This window comes from Aquarana catesbeiana, linkage group LG05 (genome assembly GCF_042186555.1).
Source record: "Aquarana catesbeiana isolate 2022-GZ linkage group LG05, ASM4218655v1, whole genome shotgun sequence".
In the NCBI taxonomy this organism is placed as follows: domain Eukaryota; kingdom Metazoa; phylum Chordata; class Amphibia; order Anura; family Ranidae; genus Aquarana; species Aquarana catesbeiana.
In genome coordinates, this window is record NC_133328.1 from 33,669,690 (window position 1) to 33,695,048 (window position 25,359).

Genomic DNA, 25,359 nt, shown 5'->3' on the forward strand with positions numbered 1-25,359 from the left:
TAAAACATCTCACATATACAAAACACAAACACTTAAAAAAAAAAAAAAACCTCCCTCAGCCCAGTCAAGATGATGAGTTTTCTGATAACATGAAATACAATAAACACCTGAATTTTAGAACGATTGGCCATTCCAAGTGTTTTACTGGCTTCTGGGCACAGCATTGGGTCTTTTTCAAATAATTGCCACCAACCCCAGACAATTAACACAATACAACTTGATATGAAAAAAGTTGGATGTTAAGCTTTATTAGCACCATTGAATACGTTCAAGTACCTTAATTAGCACCTCTGCACAATTTTATTGCTCACTCAACACCATTTTTGACTTGCTGGAAATCGGATGATACTTTGAGTTATTTAAACCCTACAGATGTTGTTGGTTTTTAACTTCTTCCATTAGAGATATTCAAAAGGCCACAAATGGTGCAAGTTTTCACGTTTTTTTTATTTGGGTTTTTCATTTTTTGTTACAAAAGCTGACAATTATTTTCTTTCCAAAACGTGATGTTAAACTTGTGGAAGACTTCCAACTTTGTGTTGACTTGTATTAAATTGCATTGCACGATGCTCCCTTATCGTTCCTTCTCTTTTGCCCAAGGTGGAATCACATCGACAGTTGGAAAAACACATGGAATGTGTCAGCTTTTGTTATTGCGAATAAAACAGGGCAAAGAGAGGATGGTTCTTAAGTTAGTTTTTTTGGACTGTAATAGTTCATGTTATTTGAAACAGACTGGGCCAATTTCAAATCCAATTTCCTGATCGTGACCACCAATGTCCAAAGGTGCAATGTCTAGGATGGGTAAGCGTGACGGCTTGTTGGTTCTGTACTCTATGACTGTTTTGCCCCATTCGCCGGTATGTTTCTGAAAGGAAAAGGTAAAAAGCGAATTAGTTACGGGTCCTTAATTTTACTTGGGCCATTTACTCCATCTGGGAGCCATTTTTTTTCAATGGCAAAGGAATTACTAATTAATAATTCATGACAGTTTTCAACCAAATTTTTTTTTTTTTTGCCCTTTTTTCCTATTTCCATCTCTGAATTAGTTCCCTCAACCCACAACATTTTTCAATTATAGAGCAGGGTTTCATGGAACCTTAAGGTTTCTCCAAAGGTTGCTAAGGGTTCCTTGAGCAATGAGCAAGTTTTGCCTCTCAGATAAGCTCCCGCTGATACCATTGATCCATTTAGCTATCTATAAGGGGTAGTTCTTCCCAATGACTACATGTGCAAGGAGCATTCTTCCCACTGAAGATCACACTAATGTATTATGAGTTGTAGATATAGTAATTTGTAGCAGGGGTGTCCTGAGACCAGAAAGATTTTTCAAAGGCTCCTCTGTGTGGAAAAGTTTGAGAAAGGCTGTTCTAGAGAGTTAATTCATGTGACAATGGGGGTTATTTACGCAAGGCAAATCCACTTTGCACTGAAAGTGCACTTGGAAGTGCAGTCGCTGTAGATCTGAGGGGAAGATCTGAAATGAGGGGAAGCTCTGCTTATTTTATCATCCAGTCATCTGCAAGCTAAAATTATGTTTTTATTTTCCTTGCATGCCCCTCTCAGATCTACAGTGACTGCACTTCCAAGTGCACTTGTAGTGCAAAGTGGATTTGCCTTTCGTAAATAAACCCCAATGTCTTCTACCTATCAGAGATGTCTGCTTTGAGTTCCCAGATCTGCTCACCTGCTGTGCCTATCATGAGGGGCTCCTACTCTCCATGCAGGACTTTTTAATTTATAATACAGAGATTGTAGCTGGAGGAGCTAGAGCACAGAAAGGCAGGGACACCCACAACCTCCAGTTGAACCAGAACAGAGCCGGGGATTACAGGAAGAAAATCTAACCCTTGGAGCATCCAAGGCCTATAAGAAGCCTAGACCTGACTCTAGCAGCGGGTTGTTTGGTTGCTTATGGCACCACTCAAAGTAGAGGTGAAAGCATATCCCTGTGTCACAGAACATGAGGTGCAGGCTTGTCTTGATACCAACCCATGGGGTTAGTAAATGTACACAGGAAAGGATGGCCGCTAATCTTGACCAGCCCAGGTGAATAAATGATGAAGAGTGGCATCAGCCTACATTTCTCCATGTCAGCCCACTGTGGTCTAGTGGACTGAAACTTTAATAAACCAAACAAGTGTTCCACCAAAGGTTTTCCACTTTGATTATTGTGGAACAATATTGTTTTTTCCCTTGACCTACCGTGCAACCATCTTCGAGGACACTGTATGTGAATCTGGTGTTGCCTTCTGCCCTCAGCTCAACATCGTTGGATCCTTGCAGGATGACGGCCTTCTTCAGGTTTCCAGTCTCTTCATCCATGTAGGCAATGCTGTTCTTGCAGTGGTAGGTGATGTTCTGAGAGGCTTGGTTAGCCAAAAGGCGCATGAAGGCAAGTTGAGTAGCCATGTCCTTGGCTGTTAGTCCTTCGTCGTGGTATTCAAACTGTTAAAGAGTAGGAATATTTTCTAGCTTAAATATTTGGATAAACATATACTTAAAAGAGAATACTGAAGCTTGAAATAGTCATACACCTTTAACTACTCAGAACTGTTATTTTACCAATAGTCGTCACATATTTGCTTTGGAGTGTTTTGGACAAATAAAAGAGGTTTATAACATTATTAATGGTTATTTTACAACTCTGTTCTATGTTTTATTGTGTCCTGCTGGGCAGTTTCATTTTCCACAACCTTTGTTGGACAGTTGTGCTGTTGCTTCTCTCACCTGGGCGCCTCTGGCCTTTGATGGTAAAGCATACAGCATATCTCCCAGTTTTTCTCAATCAGGGAGACTATTCTGTCTCTCTTAAATACATAATGGAGTTCACATTATACGAAGGCTTCACATCAGTATGAGCCAATAAAGAATGGACAAGTCTCAGCAAAAAAAGATGTATTGTGACAGAACTTTAACAGATGGCTACTGAACCTAATATTATAGCATATGGGAAGCTTATTCTATAGCCTGTTTAAAATAAGGTAATTTGGAGAGTTTGAGTTCAGATTGTGCTCTACATACATGTTATAGATGTCAAATCAACATGTATTTACACTCTAACTCTAGCAGACTGTTAAATAAAGGCTTTCAATGGAAACACTCTTTGGTTCTATGTCTGTACAAAGGCTAGAAATTGGACCCACCTGTGTGCCTCCATTAAGAATCTCGCCGAACCAGAGGTGCTTCTTATCCTTGTTGGAAGTGTTGATGTACCAGTTCTTCTGTGTAATTTCATCTGGGTTGGCGTGGATGCAAGTCTCGCCAGAGGAGAAGTCGCAGAAGACTCTGATAGCATCAGAAGTGCAGCCTTGGTTGGGGTCAATCCAGTAGAATCCTAGAAAGGAAGTTTACCATGATTATTTGTTGCAATGAGAGCTTTCTCTCTTATCACCTTATCCACATCTTAAGAAAAGCTGAGATATAATCTGGGCAGGTTTTCTACTCACCACTTGTCCATTCGGGGTGGCTGAGTCTTAAGTCACGGCAAGTACGAGCAGGGTTCTTCCTGGAGCCTTCTGGGGTCAGGATGACCTCAATTTGTTGGTTCAGGGATTTCAAAGTGGCATCAACTTCATAATCCTTAGGTTTGCGTTCAGGCTGGTCAGCTCTGTAGTATTCACCGCCATCACCACCATCATATCCACCACCAGATGGACCAGCATGACCAGGAGGACCAGGGGGACCAGGTGGACCCTAAAATTGTACAAAAAAAATAGTAAATACATACTGTTAAGTTTTAATGTTATAATGCACTTTATTTGTTAAATAGAAAATATGAAATCTAATTAAGCCACCCTTCTACTTTAACATCATCTTCTTTAGAATTGCAGAAACAAAAATGGAGAAATAGTTGTAGCAATTTCTGTGATCCTACACTGTCTGTGAACCAGCACATTTTTAATTTGTTTGTTTCCATCTAATTTATGATGATCTAATTTATATTTCTGTAAAGAACTAATTTATTCCACTCGAAAATTAAATGTATCATAACCTAAGTAAAAAAAAAGTCACCCATAAGCTTCACCTAAGCGTAAACCCCAAATTGGCCCCTAAGTCTAATCAATAAACTCAACCAAACTCGGCCAGCTCATTAATGTAACCCTAAATGACCCCTTTAACTCAACCTATCCCCTACACCTGAAGCTCAACCTATGCATTATTACGATGGCATCAGTTGTACCATTACGTGTGAATACTAGCATTAACAGCATCCTAAAAATTGTTTGCACCATAAAACAACACGCTAAAGAGACAGGCTATTGACTCAACTATAAGCATTATTTCATAACTCTCGTTACTACCCAGTTATTGCAAATTTTTTAAAAAATGTTTAAATGTGAGAACAAAATTTTGATCTAAGAATCCCTGATAATTGTTCACCAGCGCTTGTACAATTACAGTTTTCCACTATGACTTTAAAGCTCAATCACAGGCAGATATAAAATTCAAAAATGAATGCAGCTCTGTATTCATGTTATAGTGTTGCATTTATTTTTTAAACTTAAGAACCTCAATTTGACTTGGAATCAGCCTTTTGCAATCTCATATACAGCATTATTTAGACTGGGAGAGGGAAAGGTAGGTGTGCTGCATTCAATTGTAATATCAAGGAAGATGCTGATTGCATGGAGTTCTGTTTGCCTTGAGTTCAGGTTTATATTGAATAGTACATCAAAAGTTTCCTGAAGAAAGACACATTTGATTTTCTTCTTTTTAAATTAAAAAAATTACTTACAGCAGGACCAGTGAAACCAGCAGGACCACGTGGACCAACGGGACCCATGGCACCAGGATGTCCAGAACGACCCTCTTTGCCAGGAGGACCAGAGGGACCAGAGGGACCCTGTAATAAAAACAAAGAATATTGTGTCATTAATAATATAAAGAAATATAATACCTAAAATATGTGCCTCTGATTGGACATTGTTGGTTGATCATTACATACCCTTGGGCCAACGGGACCAACAGAACCAGAGGGACCAGTCTCACCAGGAGTACCCTGAAGGAAAAAGAGAAAATCTATTACTAAAATTTTACTTAGCTGTAATAAAATGAATTTCTAGTTTTGTGAGATAGAATATCCAAAAAAAAACCAATATAACTTAAAGCGAAAACTGTTTTTTGTTAAAATAGAGAGGGAAGGGCTAGAGCCTTAGTCGGGTTTTTATTGTCATCTTTTTCCCTATTGGGGAGATTTACCATGACTTTTTGGCAGGGCAGGAAGTGATAGGACATTTATTCAATAAGTATTTAGACAAAAAAAAGTTAGAACTTAATGTTTTAATGCTGTCTGATCTTTCCTTTTCTGGTGACTAGCATTCTCTCAATTCCTTGCCTGGATGGCTCAGGGACAGGAAGTGAGGGAAAATCTCCCCAATGGGGGTCACAGACAGAAAAAATAACCAAAGTTTGTCTTCCCAACTCTATCCAAACCTAAAGGAAAGATTTTTGGCTGGAGGTGGGCTTTAAAAATGGCCGAATGGCATTTGATAAACTTTACATTGCAATATACATTACAGTTCATGAAAATAATATTTATGTTTTAAAAAAAGCACTGTTAAAAGTGGTAAATAAATTAAATTCTGGAATGTTACATTTTTTGTATTATGATAGAACCACTGGTTGTGGCTAAAACTAAAGTAACCAGAAATAGAAAGTGCGCCTTCAAAAGCAAAGGCAGCAACCATATTTCTGTCCGGATATGGTCCCTGAACCTGTCATATAATAATATAATATGAGGTAAATTATTTTAAAGCCATTTAACCTCTCTGAATTAGACAAATAATAATTTGGTGTTGTGGGCATTGTTTGTTTAGAATTGAAATGTCTTCTCTATATGGTCTGGGAGTTCCATTTTCCTTGCCAATCCAGAACTATCCCTTTGGATTTGCCTAAATTTGCCTTTCTGTAACTGGAAGGAAAATTTTACTATAATTAAGGAACACTGTACTAGAGGAACACTGATAAATAAAGTTCTCTATAATACATTGAAAATAGAAGAGTTTATATATTCAGGGCCAGTGGTCACCCTTTGGAACTTATTTGCACCAAGAGTAGACTCTGATGAAGCACTGTCTAGTTGTAAAACGTCTTAGAGATTCATGTGTTACACACAATATGTTGTTCTACTGAATCTTCAATTTTCAAAAGATTTTATGAGCAGCAAATGATATGTGCTCTTACCTAATTCTGTTCTTTAAATTAAACCTATATACTGTAAGTGATAAGGAACCATAGAAAAGACAGGAAGTGGTAGGCCATATGGCTGGATCCATTAGATTTGTAGTCCATCTTTTAAAAATGGAAATATTGTGGAATAAAATTAAGTAATTAAATGAAGATGTAGGTAAAGTTTAACATACTCCACACATCTACATTAAAAAAAAAAAACAACCTTTATTCGACTCTAGTGGGAACTAAGGCTGATATAGAGGCCTGTTTTACCGGTCCTATATGCAAAACATTATTGAAGTATTTATTTCCCTACGTATAGTGTTGGATGATAATCTGGTTCATTTTGAAATCTTCTTTGTGACTTTATAAATAATACCTATTAATGTTTGGAATTGCTTTGCTCTCAGGGTTTTTTTTTTTTTGTTTTGTATGTTTTTACTTACATGTATAAAAATTTATAAAGACTTTATTCTTTTTACTTACAGAAGGACCGGGAAGACCTGACAGACCATTGTGTCCTTTGCGACCATCCAGACCTCTGGCTCCTCTCTCTCCAGCTTCACCCTTGTCACCACGAACACCTTGTGGACCCTACAAGTAAAAGGTGGTTAGATTTAAAGAATTTTAAATACACATGGACTCAGGGCAAAGGTCATACAAGTGGGTATCAACTGGATGATTTTAAGGAGGCATATGATAGTTCTGAAATAGATTAATAATTGGTAGTGGATGCGTAAAGTTTTACCAGTATATTGAATCAGCTTCTTCGTTCCACCCAAAACATTTGTTATATTAACCTTAATAAACTGAAAGATGACACCCTTCTCCATTAAACAAGAAGTCAATTTTATATAGACTCCTGTACTGCCCACCAAATTGATATCCATTACCTGCTAGCATTTTGTAAGGTTCCTTAGGACAAATACCTATTTGGTTTATTTATTAAAACCATTCTAAACATGTGTTCTATTGTAAACATCAAAGGTTTATGGTTTAGTCTACAACAGTGGTCTCCAAGCTGCAGCCCTTTGTTTGCTTTTATCTGGCCCTTGGGGCATTATTTTTATGCACTGATACCAACCCATTGACACCAATGATGGGGCACTATTCCTCCCAATGACACCAACAATGGGGCCCAATGACACCAATGATGGGGCACAATTCCTCCCAATGACACCAACAATGGGGCGCTATTCCTCTCACACGAAAGATGGGGCAATGTTTATTCCCACTGACTTCGGGACACTGGCCACAGTCCGGCCCCTCTTAAGTCTGAAGGACAGTAAACTGGCTCTTTGTTTAGAAAGTTTGGAGACACCTAGTTTACAACAACCACAAACACCAATCCTTTTTCCCTCCATTATCTGTATATGTTCTCAGCCTATAGTTTACAGTAACATTCCCTATTATATATGCTGTGAGTTCCATACACTAATTCTCCTGTGTTGTTTTTAAAGGATCTCCCAACGCCATCCTGATTTTAGTTATGGTTGAAATTTGGTAGGCTAAATAATCTTGTGGCAAGATCATCCAGAATGACCACCCATAATGCAACCTCAATGAAAGGTTCAAAAGGTAGAGTGAAACAGGAAACGAGCTTCCAAGATTTTGAATGTCAATATACAGTAAATTAGATACTTACAGCAGGACCTCTTGGACCAGATGGGCCAGTGATACCAGCAGGACCAGATGGACCCTAAATAGAGAAAAACATGAATAAAATGGCTATCTGATATATAGAGTAAACAAGTCACAAACTATTGGCTGATCAATGATTACCACCTATTTGTTATCTGTTGCTGTTTTCCAATCTAACACCCCTATAATTAATTTAAGAGTAGACTTTGAGCAGTGGTAGGCCTAGGGTGAATACCCATTTGATCCTTTAAGCAAAAATGTCCTGGTCATGTGGTCTACTACATCATAGATGGCATAATGAATGATTAAGAACACCGCCTCTAATATAGATTGCCTGTAAACAAATGTCTCACTAATACTCAAAACCTATATCACACTACTTCAACCACAAGGCATTCACATGTTGTGACATGCTATAACGCATGTGTGCTTCTGGTTATTGCATATTTGCATTGTCACTAAGGAAATGTTGGTGCAATGTATAAAATTTAAAACTGGAGTTTGCCGATTTCCTATATACTGTAAGGTCAGTACATTTATATACTGTATATGTATCTACTCTTTCCAAGACATTGAGATGTGAAAATAATCTGCCTGTTTTGGTTTTATCTATATGATGTACAAGAATTACAGTTATTGTTCTGATACAGAAAAAGCAATGGTAATACCACTAAACATGATAAACAAATTGTAAATTTATAAATGCAGTCAACTTACACCTTCACCACGGTTTCCAGATTTACCAGCAGGTCCAGCAGAACCGGCTGGGCCGGGAGCTCCAGCAAGACCAGAGGGTCCAGTGTTGCCAGGGTAACCACGCTCTCCCTAAAAGTGAACATTGAATGTTAATGTTGCAGTAAGAAGAATAGCTGAAGAATAATGGTATTTAGATGTTTAACTTGAGCCACAGAGAGCATTCAAACTCCTCTTGGGTCATAAAACTTATTTAGAAATTGAACTGGCAGAAATGGTAGTTGTCTCAAGAATTGTCCGATACATGACCATCAATTCTACAGGTCATTAGTTGCCTTCAAAAAAATTGCAGATGCTACGGAACGTGGTAGTGGAGCAGAAAGGGATCTTGGGTAGAGTGAATGGGACATCTCCATAGTACTGAAAGGCTATTTAATCTGGCAGGTTTCTGGCTGCCTTGATAGTTATCAGGAGACATTATTATGGGTTTACATTTTTGATCAAGCCCAGCTACCCAAGGCAGCTACCCAAGACTTTATCTGAAATTTAAGGAAGTAATGGCTGTTGTATCAACCAAATATTTTCTTCCTTCCGTTCCCTCTCAGTCGAGCATATGACACAATGGAACAGGATTATTAAATGCTATTGTCAATATAGACAATTTTTGTTTTAAGCTCTTGACACATCATGTTATATTTGGTGTGTCAAACTTACCTTAGCGCCTGGAAGACCGTCGCGACCAGGAGGACCATCGTTACCTGGGTGGCCCTAAAAAGTAAGAAAAAAATAAAATATGTTAATTTTAATGAAACAAGCATCATGTTAATAGAAAATCAGTGTGATAGTGACCACAAAAGCACCTGGATGTAGTTAGTTATTAGGATATACTTTATCTTTTTTACTTTCATGAATGCAAGTTTGTAATTGTATGCCCTTTGGATTAAATATCTAGAGAAGAATTTAGTTAAATGTGAGCATTTTGTAGTTTGTGTAACACACTTTCCTATCTACCCAATAAAACTGAAAATAAAAATAATATTTTACGATTTTTGTTGTTTTTTTTTGCATAAATATTTTAAAGTGCAGTAATCCTGAAGACCAGCATACAAGGTGGGCAGGGCAGTTCAAGTAGCCCTTACATGTTTTTGAAGTTCAAGGAGCCTAACTTTCAGTGCAAATGTTTGGGTAGTAATTTGAAGGAATCATCAGTGAGTGGAAACCAGTGCCTAAACATCCGAAAGTCAATGTAGGCAGGTTCCTAAGGCCCTGTTAATGTCCATGGGGTTCAAACTACACTACTAATGCTTGTGTAGTAAACCAGGTAGCCAAAGCAGTTCACCTCATTCCCCCTTAATCCACCAATTATATGGGTGGGCTGTTGCCTTTGAGACATTGCAGGTGGTATAGAAGTAATGGAGAACAAAGGAATCTTGGGTAAAGTAAATAGGGCATCTAAAAATAATGAAATTTTACCTAAGCTGGCAAAATATATACCTAAAAGCACTGAGAAGAGAACATATGAATAGTGTAAGCATCTGAAGAAGTTCTGTCCAGAATAAGGACTACGATCCAGGACTTCCAAAGGAGAACTTTAGTTCCTTTTTTCTTTAACAGACTTGTATACATTGTAAAGAATAATCAATCAAAAATAATACCTACACAAAACGGTGACCTAAGAATTCATGGTTTATCCAATTTAGTTGTAAAATGGACAACTTTTACATGCCAGGAAACAGAAGACATTGGCTGAGAAGATTATTGATCCAGAAATGTTTATCTAGTATTGTCTCTCACCTCTGTTCTTCTTCTGTTTTTACATAATATTATATTACCAGACTAGACCTTTATAGGTATTTTAAACCTCTTGATTTTAGTTTACTACTTACATCACGACCAGCCTCTCCGGAATGACCAACGGGACCAGGAGAACCAACAGAGCCAGGGGGACCACGAGGACCAGAAGAACCAGCAAGACCGGAGGGACCAGGCTCACCCTAAAGAGGATAAAAGCAAACTTTGTCTATTATACAGGAGACTTAACCTTCTCAACAGTCTGACTCAAGCTTATAAACTTCTAAGTCTACAGAGTAACCTAGAAAATGTTGTTCTAAAGTGTTGATTTCTTTCAGGTAATAAGTAAAGATGAATCTGGGTAATGCCTATTTTCAAAAAGATTACAAAGCACATATGGCAATTGTCAATGGTTAACCTAAGTTGACTGGTTCCTTTCATCCCACCATAAGCTATCTAGATATATTTTCTCTTGTTCCCCAAGCCCTACTCCAAAGAAGCCTTGGTTTTCAATAATTCTGAAACAGCTATATGCAGTTTGGAATACATTTCTTTAAAATATTAGACTGTATCTTTGTGGTGAACCAGTAGCTTTGGATGTACAGCTGACTCTGGGGAATAAAATAATTATCTGCATGGCTCCATGCACTATCCTGAATGAAGGAATGGTCTTCCTATTGGGATTTGTGAAGGAAGCAATAAAGGCAAATGTAGACCAAAAAGGTTCATTGTGATGCTCACAATGGAAATTACTATTCGAAAAGAATCATACTTATAAACAACAGGAACTGATATTTGTTGTTTTATTATGCTAGTTGATGTTTGTTCCTTAACCTCTATCCTATTATCACAGGTAGAATTTTTTAAATCTTCTGTCTTGTTGATAGGGAATTAATAAACCCCCATAATTCTTTTCATTAATTAATTAATGAATTCATTTATTGCTGCCTTTGTCCCATTGGGAAAAATTCCTACATTTCATTTTCTAGAGACACAACAGTAGGTAAAAGGAATCCCTCCAAGGTGAGCTGTTATTATGGTGTCTACATTGGAAGATACCTCTTCAACACCTGCTTTGGTGATGACCGTGACATTTTGGATCGTACATCACTTTGTGTCCCGTTAACAATGGTTTCCAGGATGAATCAAAAATGTTAAAATTCCCCAGACAGCATCAAAATTTGAGAAGGGTCTTATTTTATCCAAAACTTAAAAAAAAAAAAAAGTTTGGCTATAGGATATGCACAACTGTGCTGTATTTGCATTGTAGTTGCTGTTGGATTCATTAGCATGAGGTCACTATTGTGAACCCCTGTGTAGTACACACTAGCTAAGTTTGGTCTACTTTTCAATAATGGCTGTAACATTTCAATAATGATCTCTAAAGAGCCTTGGGGCAAATGAGATCCAATGCAAACACAAAGCACATGCAAGACACTTGCCAGTGTGCATAAAACTCCCATACACAGGCCCAGTGTCTGCAAGATAAACTTACTTTTAGTCTCAACCTGCTCAGCCTGCCAAAAAATTGTGAAAACTGCCATACTCAGAAATGAAAATGACCCCATTTATATTGACTACAATACCAAGCCGAAAGAACGATCTGGCTGAACAATGAAGTGAAAGTGGTCATTGAATAACTTCAAGATCCAGAAGCATGGCTTGACCAAGCGTTCCTTTTTTACACTAACTTTTACTGTATATGGCAAAATCATTTAAACGTCTTGCTCAGTACTCTCAAGTGTGGTCACTTCCTGGTCCACTAATGTCATATAAAGGACATTTATGAAATGTTTGCTGTGGGTTTTAAAATGTAAATATGGTTAATCAATGTTCTTACGTTTGAACCAGGTCCACCAGGAAGACCACGTTCTCCTCTTGTTCCAGGAAGACCAAGAATACCACGAGCACCCAGAACACCAGAGGGACCAGCAGCACCAGGGGGTCCCTATTTGGAAATACAAAATATAAAAGGGTTATTACTTTTGTGATTTCATTATACTATTATATTTCTGCACTGGACAAATAAAAAAAAAGTATGTAAATTCTAACAAAGAGCTGCCCTTATTTGCTCCATTTTGGTCTTTTAAAGCTAACACTGAATGGGTTTTGTACAACGTAATATCGGGTCAATAAGTGCAAGAAATACCTTTTGAAAAATCCAGTTCTGACCTGCGCACTCTGCAGTGTTATAAAAAAATGTTATCAGCTCTGCCTAGTTCACCTCTGTGAACCACCGAACACCTTCCTTATGTTATAAAGAGGGAGGTGTTCTATAGTCCTAACATACTTTTTGTCCTAGGTTGATATGCTGCTACTCCATAGTAAAGGAAAAAATGTTTTGATACTCTTTAATCAAATCCAGTAAATCAGTGGTTCTCAAGACCAGGTCCTGGTAAGTTCTTTCAAAACCTTCTATGCCCCAACAGTAAAAAATACATTTATGCTCACTCAATAAAAGAATGAAAATACAAATTGAAATGCTGGAAGATTCTGGATGGGGCTCGATGTCATTATAGGGGGATGGGGATGTGGAATAGGTTACGTTAGGGGACCCTGCAGTAGACTCGGTGGCCTTGTAAGGGGGTGAGATTTCTGAAAGGGGCTGTGGGACACTGTTGTAAGTTGGGGGCACTATGGAGGTCTTGAGGCTCTACAGCAAGCTGGGGGGGGGGCACTGTGGAAGAATGGGGGTGGGGCACTGTGGGTGCTTAGAGCTTCCAGGTGGCCTGGGGGCACTGTGAGTCACTGTGAAAGGTTGGGGGGCACTATATGAGCTGGGAAACACTGTGGGAGGTTAAGGGATCTGTAGCTGGCTGGATGGAGCTGGATGTCACTCTGGATGGGGCTGGATGTCACTATAGGGGGATGGGGGATGTGGAATGGGTCAGAGGACTCTGCAGTAGACTTGGTGGCCTTGTAAGGGATGAGGTTTCTGAAGGGGGCTGTGGGACACAGTTGGAGGTTGGGGGCACTATGGAAGTCTGGAGGCTCCACAGCAGGCTGGGAGGGGGGACACTGTAGAGGCTTAGGGCTTGCAGGGGGCCTTGGTTCACTGTGAGCCACTATGAGAGGTTGGGGGGGGGCACTTTATGAGCCGGGAAGCACTGTAGGAGGTTACTGGATCTGTAGCTGGCTGGAAGCCCAGGCGAAGCCCGAAAGTGAGTCACAACACGATGACTGAGAACCACTACTGTAAACTGCACTATAGTACAGTATATATTATCCATATTTATAAATATAGACAGCAGTTTTCCTTTTCCTTAATTTTTTTTCCTTATATTACTTGATGTCGTTGATTTTGAACTTAATGTCATGTGTTTATGATGCCTTTACTCCAAAAAAGAAACATTTTAGATGGCGAATTTAAGCTCAACTAGCTATCTATTCTCCTAGATATGGGCATAAATTCATCCACGAGTTATATTTACAGTGTCAGCTTTTTTTTTCCTCTTTTAACTTATTATTTACTTATTATTTTATTTATTTATTTATTTTTCCTTTATCTCTCCATATCTTACTGCATTACATGCATTGTTTGTTTTTTACTTTTTATGTAATTGTTGATTTTCTTGACTTTTGTTTGTTAACTGAAATTTTATAAAAATTTCTTTAAAAAAAAAAAAAGCATCCGCAAAATCAGGGACAGGCTCAGCAAACTACTGGCCAATTTCTATCTGACAGTCAAAGCAGGTCTATTACCATTTGATGACAAGTTTCTGCTAAAACTGCCTACAAAAGCCTTTTTCTCCAAACTGAAATTAACGAGATTGTGGGGGCTCCTGCTGTATATACTACAAACTAATTTTAAAAGAAAAAACTCCTCAATTTGCCCCAAAAAGGCCAAAGCTTACTAACAAGATTTGCCTCCCATAGTCTTCATTGGAATTTGCCATTAAGTTCAGGTTCATCAAATTTCAAACAAGATTCACTGAACCCTCAGATAATCAATCCCGGGCAGATTCGTTCATCCCTATTGGTTAACTAAGTCGATCTCCTTTAGTTTTAGCATCAACAATTCGATGTAATGGCACTATTACTTACAGCAGGGCCAGCCTCTCCAGATGGGCCTTTATCTCCAGCAAGACCTACTGGGCCATGCTGACCTTGTTCACCGGGACGACCAACAGGGCCAGAGTCACCACGAGGACCTCTTGAGCCATCTTTGCCTGGGTGTCCAGTTGGGCCAGAAGGACCAACATTGCCCTGTAAAACAAGTGCAAGTGAAACACATCAACAATAAATAACAGAGTTAATAAACCTTTGCGAAAGTTAATTTTAAGACTTACTTCAAAGGAAACATTTCATCCTAATCGCAGAAAAGTAACTGAGCTGTGTTTGGCTGGATAAACTAGCAGCTGCAGACAACTGATTTCACTATCTGAAAACGGGTGTTATGTCCAGTTTTGGCACATTGTGGATGTGCTTACTAGAATTCTTTTTATACTTATATGGCTTTTGTATTCAAAATGACTGACACTGAGCTTCTTCTATGGAAATTTCTACCCAGGGCAGCCAATTTATTTCCCACACTTCTTTGTTCACTGCAACATTGGAGCATGAAAATAGATACCTGATCACTGAGACATGCGTTCCCTCAGACATTTTTACAAATGAAGTCCACAATTTTTTCTGTATTGTCTGTAGAAGAGTTTCCAGACTACTATACTATATGTTTATTTTATAGTGTATATAAAACCAAAACTTTTTTAAAGTTTTGGATAGAGTAGGAAAGGATACAATAAACCCTGGAAGTTTATTTTTGGTTGTTTGCATACCATTGGGGAAAAACCCTTCACTTTTGGTCCCAGAGGAAAACTACACAAGTCAGGGAAAATTGTCCCTGAAACAAATGTCACCATTGGAAGATTTCCCTTCACCTCTTGTTCTGGGGCATCTCTAATATTTTTGGATTTATCCTCACTTTCTTCCTTGGTAACAATGGCCACCTGTTCAAACACAGTGGGAAATCTCCCCAATAGTGACTCAAAAACCTCACGGAGGGTTTAACCTTTCCCTAATATATATATATATATATATATATATATATAATCTAAAACCTAGAAACATAACATTTGAACATTACCCACTATTATCAAAGAAGCAGCATTGTGAACATTACCCAGCAAATTTGTTATGAATAAGCACTAGCGTATGTGTGAAACGCGTTAACAGCTCCAGCCACTCTGTCCTTGTGTTGTCCTCGATTAACATATGGAATAAAGATTTGGCATCTCTACGGTGTGGTGTGACGCCAACTTTCTTCACATTACTACATTGTGGTGGCACCCAACGTGGGGACTGCATCATGTGAGTGATACCTGAACCTGAAGCAACATTCATGTTGGTTATTTTACGGCCATCAGGAACTTTGAAGGTGGGAGTTCTATAAAGCTATAAAATTCCCAATTGTCATCAGCAATCTTCCTCATTCCCATGTTTCCTAAGGCACACCCTTTCAAGGACGGTCTGAGTTCATTCTAACGTATAGGATAGGCATATGATTGCTTCTGATTTTTAGTTGGGGTGTCTTTTATTGTCCCCTCCTTTTATGCCTCTTAAAATCTCCTCCACTTTGAAGTTTGTGCTACAGGTATATGTAATTAAAATAATATAAGATGTTTAACAGGGATATACAGCATCAGGGAGGAATCCAAGGATTTCATTATGGCAATTTTGGTGACAATGTTTATAAAGAAACCGGGTAAGATCCACATTTTAAATAATGAGTTTTGGGTAACTGTTTAGATAGGATACATGACTTCAAACCAACATTGTGTCTCTCATTTCATATTCCCTTTCTTAGTCATTGTATTAAGAACAATTACCAGTAACAAACTATTATAGATGAAAGTGTACTTACAGGGGGTCCAGGAGCTCCTGCTCTACCAGCGGGACCAGGGAATCCAGTAGCACCCTATGGATAAAAAAAATAAATTACTCTCAAGATTTCTAATATAGTGTACCATGACTGGCTTCTTAAAATCACAAACTTGAGTGACTTTTTCTTTTTTTTTTTTAACAGAAGGACCAACTTGAGTGACTTACAGAAGGTCCGGCATCACCACGAGCTCCAGTGCTTCCAGCAGGACCGTTTGGACCCTATAGAGAAAAAAAGCACAATATTAAGGACAGAGCTTTTTAATCATGGCTATATGTGACTTTGGTTGAAGACTTAATCCTATGGTTTTGGGTCAGTAGGTTGCTTGAACTCCAGCAATGACTGCATCATTCAAGGTAAGTAACATTGAACACTGTTACTAGCCTAGTATTTCTCAACGTAGTTCTCTTATGTATACCTTGGTGTATGCCAGTTTATCTGAAGTACCGCAAAATTATGTGCATTTGTTGCCAGTACCCCCCAGTCAAATATGCATACTTGTCTATGACTGCTTGTGTTTTAAATAGCAACAATAATCCTACTATAGTCCCTTTTGTATAACATATTTGTTTTCTAAAACTTGAATACATTCTTCTAAGTCAGGAGACAAAAGTAATACCTTCGGTACCTTCACCGAATGGTATACATAATGCTGGTTCAGTCTAATCTAGACAAAACTCCGAACGTACCGCAATATTCTTGGGTGATTATCACTGTTAGTTAAAAAAAAAAAAAAAAAAAAAAAAAAATATATATATATATATATATATATATATATATATATTGCATTTTAGATCCTACCTAACCCACTAACTCACGGAGGCCAGAATGCACCTGTGTCTACTCTAGTTCTACTATTTCTATGCCATTCTGGAACATCCAACAGATGTTTGCACCAACCTACTCTAAGCCTTAGCCAAACCATCCATTTCAGTCTTTCAGATCTTTAACAATGAAATATTATACCAGTTTATCGGTGCCTCTGTATTAAAGCATATGGTAAATATTTTAAATGTATTTATAGATAACTTACAGCAGGGCCAGCGCTGCCATGGGCACCCAAAGGACCAGGGGAACCAGCTTCTCCTTTGGGACCTTTGGCTCCTCTATCTCCCTTAGCTCCAGTATGACCAGCTGCACCCTATTGAGATAATTGGAAAAGGCTGATTACAATGATTTCCTTAGGACAATGAAAAGAAGTGTATATTTCAATTTTTAAAAAAGTTAATTACTTACAGGAGGACCAGCAAAGCCAGTTGGTCCAGCGGGACCAGCTTCACCACGTTCACCCTGCACAGAGCCAAAACAGGAAAATATTGATATTTCAAAGTGTATCAAACACCTATTACAAGTCATTTTAAAAACTGAACCAAAATGTATCATAATGAGAAACTAGCAACATCTCTGATAAGTATTGGTAACATTCTTGGTAAGTACTGATTCTGCTCACAAAATGGCAGACTCCACTTGCTACTTTTAAGTTACATATATTAATATCATTTTGTATTTTTCACTTACAGGTGCACCACGAGGACCAGCAACACCAGAGGGACCAGCAGGACCAGATTCACCCTAAAAAGGCAAAATAGATATCAGGGTCAGAGTAATTGCCTTGTCCTTACTGAAGGTTTACAAAATAGAGGTTGCAGTGTTCAGCTGCATCCAAGAATTGTACTTACTCTATCACCAGGACCACCAGCAGGACCGGGGGCACCAGCAGCACCAGCTGGACCCTAAAGAAAACAAATTAAAATATTAAAATATTGTCACCATGGATACTACATCCTTGTCTTTTTTCAGTAATATAAACAGTTGTTCATCTGTCAGACACTCCTCTTCCCAGTTAGTAGGACCCCACTTCCCAACCAGTAGGACTACCTTTTCTATTTACCAGGGACACCTCTTTCCAGCCAATTGGACCACCTTGTCCCAAGTACCAGACACACCTCTACCCAGCCCGTAGGATCAAATTGTCACATTTATCAGGCACACATTTTCCCAACCAGCAAAACCACCTAGGTAGTAGATCTGTCTCTTTTTAGAAAGTAGGACTGTCTCTTCTCATGTTCCAGACACACCTCTTCCCAGCCAATAGGACTAAATTGTCCCATATACTAATTACACCTCTTCCCAGCTAATAAGACCAAATTGTCTCAGCTACCAAATACAACTCTTTCTAGCCAATAGGACCACCTTTTCCCATTCACCTTGTACACCTTTTTCCAGCCGAAGAGTCTACCTCTTCCCACCTATCAGGCACACCACTTCTGCCAATAGGAACACATTACACCCACAAAGGCGTTCTCTACTCATACAATAAGGCTATTTTTTTTTATTAAATAAACAATCTTCCAGCTACCCAATAGAACCACCTCTTTCCATGTAGTAGGTACTCCTGTGCAGATTCAATAGTGCTGCCTCTTTCCACTGACCAGGCTTCAATCCAGTGGGGCCAAATATCCACACCCACAGGACATGTTTCTCCCCATCTAATAGGACCACCTCTTCCCCCTTCCCATGTTTTCATATCCCTTACTAGTAAATTCAGTCATCAAGTAAGGCCACCACATTGGGCGGTTCTCTACTTATTCACTACGACACCCTTATCCTATGCATTTGGAATTTCTCTTCCCATTTAAAAAGGCATGAGAAATTCCTCAGTTCATTCTTTAAGCCTACCTCTACTCTCTTTAGACTTTGTGCCCTGTCACAGAGCAGGTAAAGTCAACCAGAAAACCAGCTACTATTTTATAAACAGTATATATATATATATATATATATATATATATATATATATATATATATATATATATGATAGATATTAAATATATATATATATAAAAAGGCCTAAGTAAAGCAAAGTCCTAAGCAAAGGCCCTCTGTGTCTAATGCAGAATACCAAATAAAATGTACTTACACGAGCACCATCTCTTCCTGGGTTGCCATAATCTCCAGAATTGCCAGCATCACCCTGTAGAGTAAGAATAGACAATGCAATGTTTTTTCTGTATATTCTATTTGTGTGTAAACGCAGCCAATGAGCTAACTGGGTTTTTGTTTCTTTATATATATTTTGATTCTTAAACAAATTAGAGTGTTGACAATAGTTTCGGGGGCGGGGGTGTGGGTGTTGTTAATGTTAGGTTTAATGGTTTTGGGAAAGTAATAAGTAAGGTTAACGTTTGTTAAGGTAAAGAAAATTGACATGTACTTGGTGGTACTAGTTGGGTATCTTATCTCTTATTTTACCTTCTCTCCTTTGGTTCCAGGAGTTCCAGCAGTACCTCTTTCTCCAGGAATACCAGCAGGGCCAGAAGGTCCAAGGCCTCCATTCAAACCAGCAGCACCGGGCTCTCCCTAGGTATGAGGAAGACATAACGTGTTAACTCTTTAAAGAGGGATCAAAGCTGTTTTGCCAAATATGTCCATCATTTCATTATTAATATGCAATGATGGTTACCAGCATTCCACTTTTCTCAACCAATAACTTTAAAAACATCCTATTCTTGGTTCCTGAGCAGCGGAGCCATGTTAATTAATGTTGTGATTTAGAAACATCCATAAATGTAGGCCGCAAACCATGTCCGCTCCCAGGAATTAACTTTATTGAACAAACAAGCTGCTCTCACAGCAGCTGTAAATGCAGCCTGTTGGCTAAAGAAAGTTGTTTTATTGAAGACAACGTGTGAGATTACCTTTTTTTGTTGCTTCTAAGAACTTTAACTGGTTGCATGACATCTAAAAGCATTGCACCTATAGAGTTGGAGCTTGTGGTCACTTTGGGAGCATAGGACAATGCATTTTTATTGTGACTCTGCATGCAGATTTACGCTACAGTTCTTGGGGTTCTGGCCACTTCCAGTTGGCTACCTACCCTATCCCATGGCATATATTTACCTGATCAATTCATTGTCTTATAGATAGTTCAGAATTGAACAGTTGATAATAAGCCATAGGAAAAACCAGGTGGCCAAGAAGCATTGTTGGGAACCAAGTAGAAGACCAGGACAAGAGACAGTCAGGTGAAGGTAAAATGAATCACAACCAGGGACAGCAGATCAGAAGTGGATAACAGAGACCAAGCTAGAGACCAAGAGTTATTCTAGAGAGTATGCTGAGTCATAACCAAGAGCAACAGATCAGGATAATTGCAGGAAGACTTGTTAGGGTGCTGACAAGTAATAACAACATGTTTTGTATGCATTCCTGGCCTAAATCTGAAGAAGTCAGAAAAAGGGAAAGGTGAGGGAATGATCTGATGATTAAACTACACCTGTAATGCTCATCATGAGCTTTACTTTCAAAGCACATATTTTATATCTCTTATATTATCTCTTATATTACAACAACCAAAATACCTTTTGTCCATCAGGTCCAGGAGCTCCAGATGGGCCACGGGATCCTGAAGGTCCATGAGGGCCAGCACCACCACTTTCACCAGGGGCACCACGTTCACCCTGTGTTGGGATAAATACAATTAGGGAACACATAAATCTCAATTTATCAACTATATAATAAAATAATTTTTTAAAACCTTCTGTAGCAAATAAATACTTACTCTAGTACCAGCAGAACCAGGAGGACCAAAATCACCAGGAGCACCCTATAAAAAAACACACAAGTGGAGTTATTGTCTACCCAGATCTAGATGAACCAAAGAACTGGATTAAGAAAATGGAAAGGGACGTTTAGGTCATCCTGAGCTGATCCTCAGCTGCTAAAGGAACAATTACTGAATTTCAAATGCCTTTTTTAATGCTCCAAGTATGACAACATGCTTCCTCAATGTAGTTGTAAGTTTAGAAATGTTACGCTTGCATAGTAAAGCTCACTAATACAACAGAAACAAATTTACTGCAAAATCATTATTTATCAGCAACTGGCAAGATTGAACATCAACTTTGCCTTTCATTTATGAATTTGCATGCCTGCCAACAATATGAAAGGTAGACTCTTAAAGTTTTATACCCTAACCTTAGCCTCCCAAGCTTTTCCCAAAGCTTCACATATGTGGACAACTATCAAGCTCATTTTGCAAAGTACTTCCTCATGTAAAATGTATTGACACCTTAAATTAGCTTAAATACATTAGATGATTTCTATGCACACCGAACAATCTTTCTAAGAAAAGATCTTTCTATTAATGTGCACATTTTCATTGTATGAAATTTTGTTTCTGATAATGGAGGAGAAAGGGGGGTGCCATGGGTGCCTCTGAAGAAGCAATGGCAATTGGTTTGAGAAACTCATTCCAAATAATCAACTTTCAGGCTCTGCTAAAGGAGCGTCATATAAGGTTGTAGAAGACCTACAAACTTCTGAATGTTCCCTCATCCAACTAGATCACGCAGTCTACCACAGAGTGCCACGGTGCCTCTGAAGAAGCAATGGAAATTGGTTTGAGAAACTCATTCCAAATAATCAACCTCCAAGCTCTGCTAAAGGTGCATCATCTAGGGTTGTAGAGAGCCTACAAACTTCTGAATGTTCCCTCATCCAACTAGATCACACAGTCTACCACAAATACACTATTATTCCGCTAAGATATGCATTTTACTAGGGACTCAACTGTTCACACACATGCACGTGCCCATAGACTGCAAAGGGTTATATTTATATGCTCTGTTATAAAATAGATAATTTGATTAGATTGTGCACAGACATTTAAATGCTATCATTTATGGCCAGTTAATGACTGACATACTGTGATATCTGTCTAATACTTATTACTACTGGCAGGGTAGTTAAATTATTAGTGCTCTTGCTTTGCAACAGGGGGGTTGTAGGCTCTGTTCCCACTTAGTCCTTATCTGCATTGAATTTGCATATTTTCACCATGTTAGGTTAGATTCCCTGCAGGTTCTCTAGTTCCACCAACAACCCAAAAACATTCCAGTAGGTTACTAGTTTCCACCCAAGTTGGCCCTATTGTATGTGTGCATATTGGTGACTTTGTAGAAGTAAAATAATAAAAAAAAGTGTACTTACTCTTTCACCGGGTTTGCCAACTTCTCCTGGAGGACCACCAGGACCAGGAAGACCCTGCCAATAAGAAGAAAGTGTTAGAGATCGTAGGCAATATTACAGAGAACAGAAGATATAGTTTATGTTTGATGAGTATATTTTGTGTTCAAGTGTACATTCCATTAACTGTTTACATAATGTGTCAAAAATAATCAGTTTATTACTAGCACTCTTGAGGATGGTTACAGTAGGCATTTAGGATTTTTTTTATTGTGTCACAAAAAAGCAATTGCCTAATTGCCTTTTAATAATGTATAATTTTCATACATTAAAAATGATCTCATACATTTAACACAGCTGACAAGTGCTTATTTTTGTGACAGTGTAGTCTAGAGCAGTGTTTTAATTATGTTTTTACTCCTTTATGCGTCAACTGTGTAGACACACTGCCAGCACCTTAAATGTGTATTCATATTTTCAAAGTAATGTCCAACTTTTAAAAAGTTAGAAAATGCCTGTTACATCTGTGAATTCATTTTCAATGTGGAGGATGATTAGAGAAAAACCCACCTGGAAACCTGGAGCACCAGAGGGACCTTGTTCACCTTTCTCACCTGTAGCACCCTATAGGAGAAACACAAAAATTATATATTTGTTAGATTTTTTTTTTTGGTTTCAGGGTTTATATTCTTTTAAGGTATTTCTGGTGTTTGGCATAAAGATTATCTAGACTACAGGAAACCACTTCATATAGCAAACCATTATTCCAGCTTATGTGGATAAGCATTCCTTCTTGAACACATGATATCACCGAGACCTTAGAAAAATGTCTCGGACAGATCACTACTTCCTAATGGATTACATCATTCTCGAAGTAAATGTGTATGGTCAGTAAATACGTTCCAGTCAGAGAAGATAGACAATGGAGAGCCAATACTTACACCAAGACCTGCGGGACCTTGAGCACCATTGTTTCCATCAGGTCCAGGAGCTCCCTAAAGACAAAGGTTGAAAAAGTAAGTTATCGTTGATAAGTGTAGTTTACCGTGTGTTCTAAGAATATTGGACAGATATTGGCCTTTGCGTTTTTATTTTTTCATGTATTATATTGTGGTGTTGCAGTTTCTTAGGGGCAATATCTTTTGTTAGAGTGTTGTGCTTTTAAAGTTTCCTATTAGTGCCCATATTGTTTGCTTTCTATTCCTAAATATCATAGCAGTAGTAAAATAGTCCTTTTTGCCAAGTATAGAACCTATATACAACATGCAGCTATATGGAGCTATTACCTCCTTAGGGCTGAGTTGGCAAGGACTATGGTCTCAGTAGTTGCTAACTTTGCCGCCCCTTCACTGTATGCGGTGATTGGTATACCTTTTTGAGTTAAAATAAACAGTTTGAAATCTTAACTTCTGCAAAGGTGCACTGCAAGATGTGGATTAAAGTCTACTCAATTTGCAGCAAACTGGATAGGCCTTTTGATATTAACGAAGTGTCGATTTTACACTTACCCTGTTTCCAGAAGGTCCTTGGTTTCCTTTATCTCCGTTCTTGCCAGGCTCACCCTATAAACAAATTAGAAACCGTTACAAACTTGTCATTTGCAGTGTAAGCTACAAAGTTAACTTTTTTAAAGTGTAAACTTGAGGAGATAACTTACATTGGGTCCTTTGGGTCCAGGGAATCCAATAGCACCAGGTTCACCTCTAGCACCAGCTGGACCAGCTGCACCAGAACGACCCTCAATACCTTGGGGACCCTAGAAGATAAAAAGGATCTTTTAATTTTCAGTTATACATTTTACTGTTACTTTTATGGTATTTTTAGATCAACATTTTTAAATCAACTTACACACCTGTATTGAATACACCTATCTTATCCTGTAATTTGACAGTAAATGTATCATGATAACTTTTTAGCCTATTTGACATTAATTGTTTTTCCATTGTATGTATAGGTCCTTAATTTTAAAGACCACACAAAGATCACAGATGATGTAAAAAAATAACTCTTCTTCTTACAGCTAGTCTTTAAAGGTGGACACTGTGGGGTGGGGTGGTGGTGGGGGGGGGGGGGTAAAACAAAGAAGTGCTTATCTTACTTTCGTCTTCTGCTGCTATGGGTCCTTTATTCCAATAGTTCAGGTACCCAATCCCTGGGCCCTTCTTAAGCTGTCTACAAACAGGACCCAGTAACTGAGCAATCATTTTAACAAAGAATACTTCTAGAAAAGTTTACATAAGGCAAACATGTATATTGGCAGGTGTACTTCTACTCCACCCAGCAGGTGGCACCTTGCCGCTCAGGAATAGAGTGAAGACCTAAGGGGATGGTATTCCCCTGCAGCCTCCGTAGGTATCCCAGGAGAAGCAGCTGTCTGATTGGACGCTAAAACTCCCAGTGACCTTCTGTGGCCATTTTGATTGAGGGCAGTGCTAATAAATAGCAGTGCTCTGCCAGGTTTGGCGTGCATTTTGCAAGTGGTAATGTGGGGAGAAGAATCCGGTCTGGCAGGGGCAAAGAACTAGAGCCAGGGAAAGGTTCCAGTGTGAGGAGGGACAGAGTAGGGGACACCGTCAATCTCCAGTGCTGTTCCCGCCACTCATTTCATGCCTCTTTAAGCTACCACCTGTGTCAGCTACCTGCCAGTCTGCAACCCCTCCAGCAGATACCACCCCGGTAATACCTACTCAGCCTGTGCTGTGTCCCACCGTGTCTGAGGCTTTACCACTGTTCAACTGCACTAGACTACAATCAACTGGCCTAGCACAACTGCCCCACCACTCCTGTGCCTTAAGGACTGTGTTGGTGTTCAGCTGGGACCTGCATTGTGCCTGTGTGGAGTGATTGTTTTTACCAGTTACTGAGAATTACCGAGCCTGTTACCACAAGAAATATTGCAACTGTGTAAGACAAAGCTGCTAGTACTCGCTTCTGTGTTTTGCAAGTGAAAGTGTTATTTGTAGAACTACATTCAACTAAATACAATACTGTGAAACTGCTGTGGACTGAGTGTGCTGCTTCCTTGCGTAGGGTGCCATACAGCTTGCCCTACCCACATGTAGGTCTATGCCTGGAGGATAATAGTATTGATTGGCCTGGAAAGGCTCAACCATGGAGTGCTGGAGAGGGTTGTGGAGATGCCTACAACCATATAAATTATCCAAAATCCAATTGCAAACAGCAAAATAGCTAAACATTTTCTAATGTCTGTAGGT

The 25,359-nt window shown here is 38.8% G+C and overlaps 1 protein-coding gene across 1 annotated transcript in view; it reads right to left on the reverse strand.

Annotated features, from left to right (window-relative positions):
* Nucleotides 1–221: 221 nt before the first annotated feature.
* The window catches only part of COL1A2 (collagen type I alpha 2 chain), a gene marked incomplete at its 5' end in the record, with an annotated part of 50,289 nt that continues 25,151 nt past the window's right edge, over nt 222–25,359 (reverse strand). Inside the window, 28 exon segments of the mRNA XM_073629592.1 lie at nt 222–868; nt 2,206–2,448; nt 3,147–3,337; nt 3,450–3,696; nt 4,739–4,846; nt 4,949–5,002; nt 6,661–6,768; nt 7,820–7,873; nt 8,533–8,640; nt 9,223–9,276; nt 10,395–10,502; nt 12,140–12,247; nt 14,344–14,505; nt 16,163–16,216; nt 16,348–16,401; nt 17,214–17,321; nt 17,417–17,470; nt 17,699–17,752; nt 17,860–17,913; nt 19,098–19,151; nt 19,430–19,537; nt 20,539–20,637; nt 20,739–20,783; nt 22,169–22,222; nt 22,715–22,768; nt 23,086–23,139; nt 23,653–23,706; nt 23,802–23,900. Of these exon segments, the coding sequence (XP_073485693.1) occupies nt 722–868; nt 2,206–2,448; nt 3,147–3,337; nt 3,450–3,696; nt 4,739–4,846; nt 4,949–5,002; nt 6,661–6,768; nt 7,820–7,873; nt 8,533–8,640; nt 9,223–9,276; nt 10,395–10,502; nt 12,140–12,247; nt 14,344–14,505; nt 16,163–16,216; nt 16,348–16,401; nt 17,214–17,321; nt 17,417–17,470; nt 17,699–17,752; nt 17,860–17,913; nt 19,098–19,151; nt 19,430–19,537; nt 20,539–20,637; nt 20,739–20,783; nt 22,169–22,222; nt 22,715–22,768; nt 23,086–23,139; nt 23,653–23,706; nt 23,802–23,900 (2,691 nt within the window).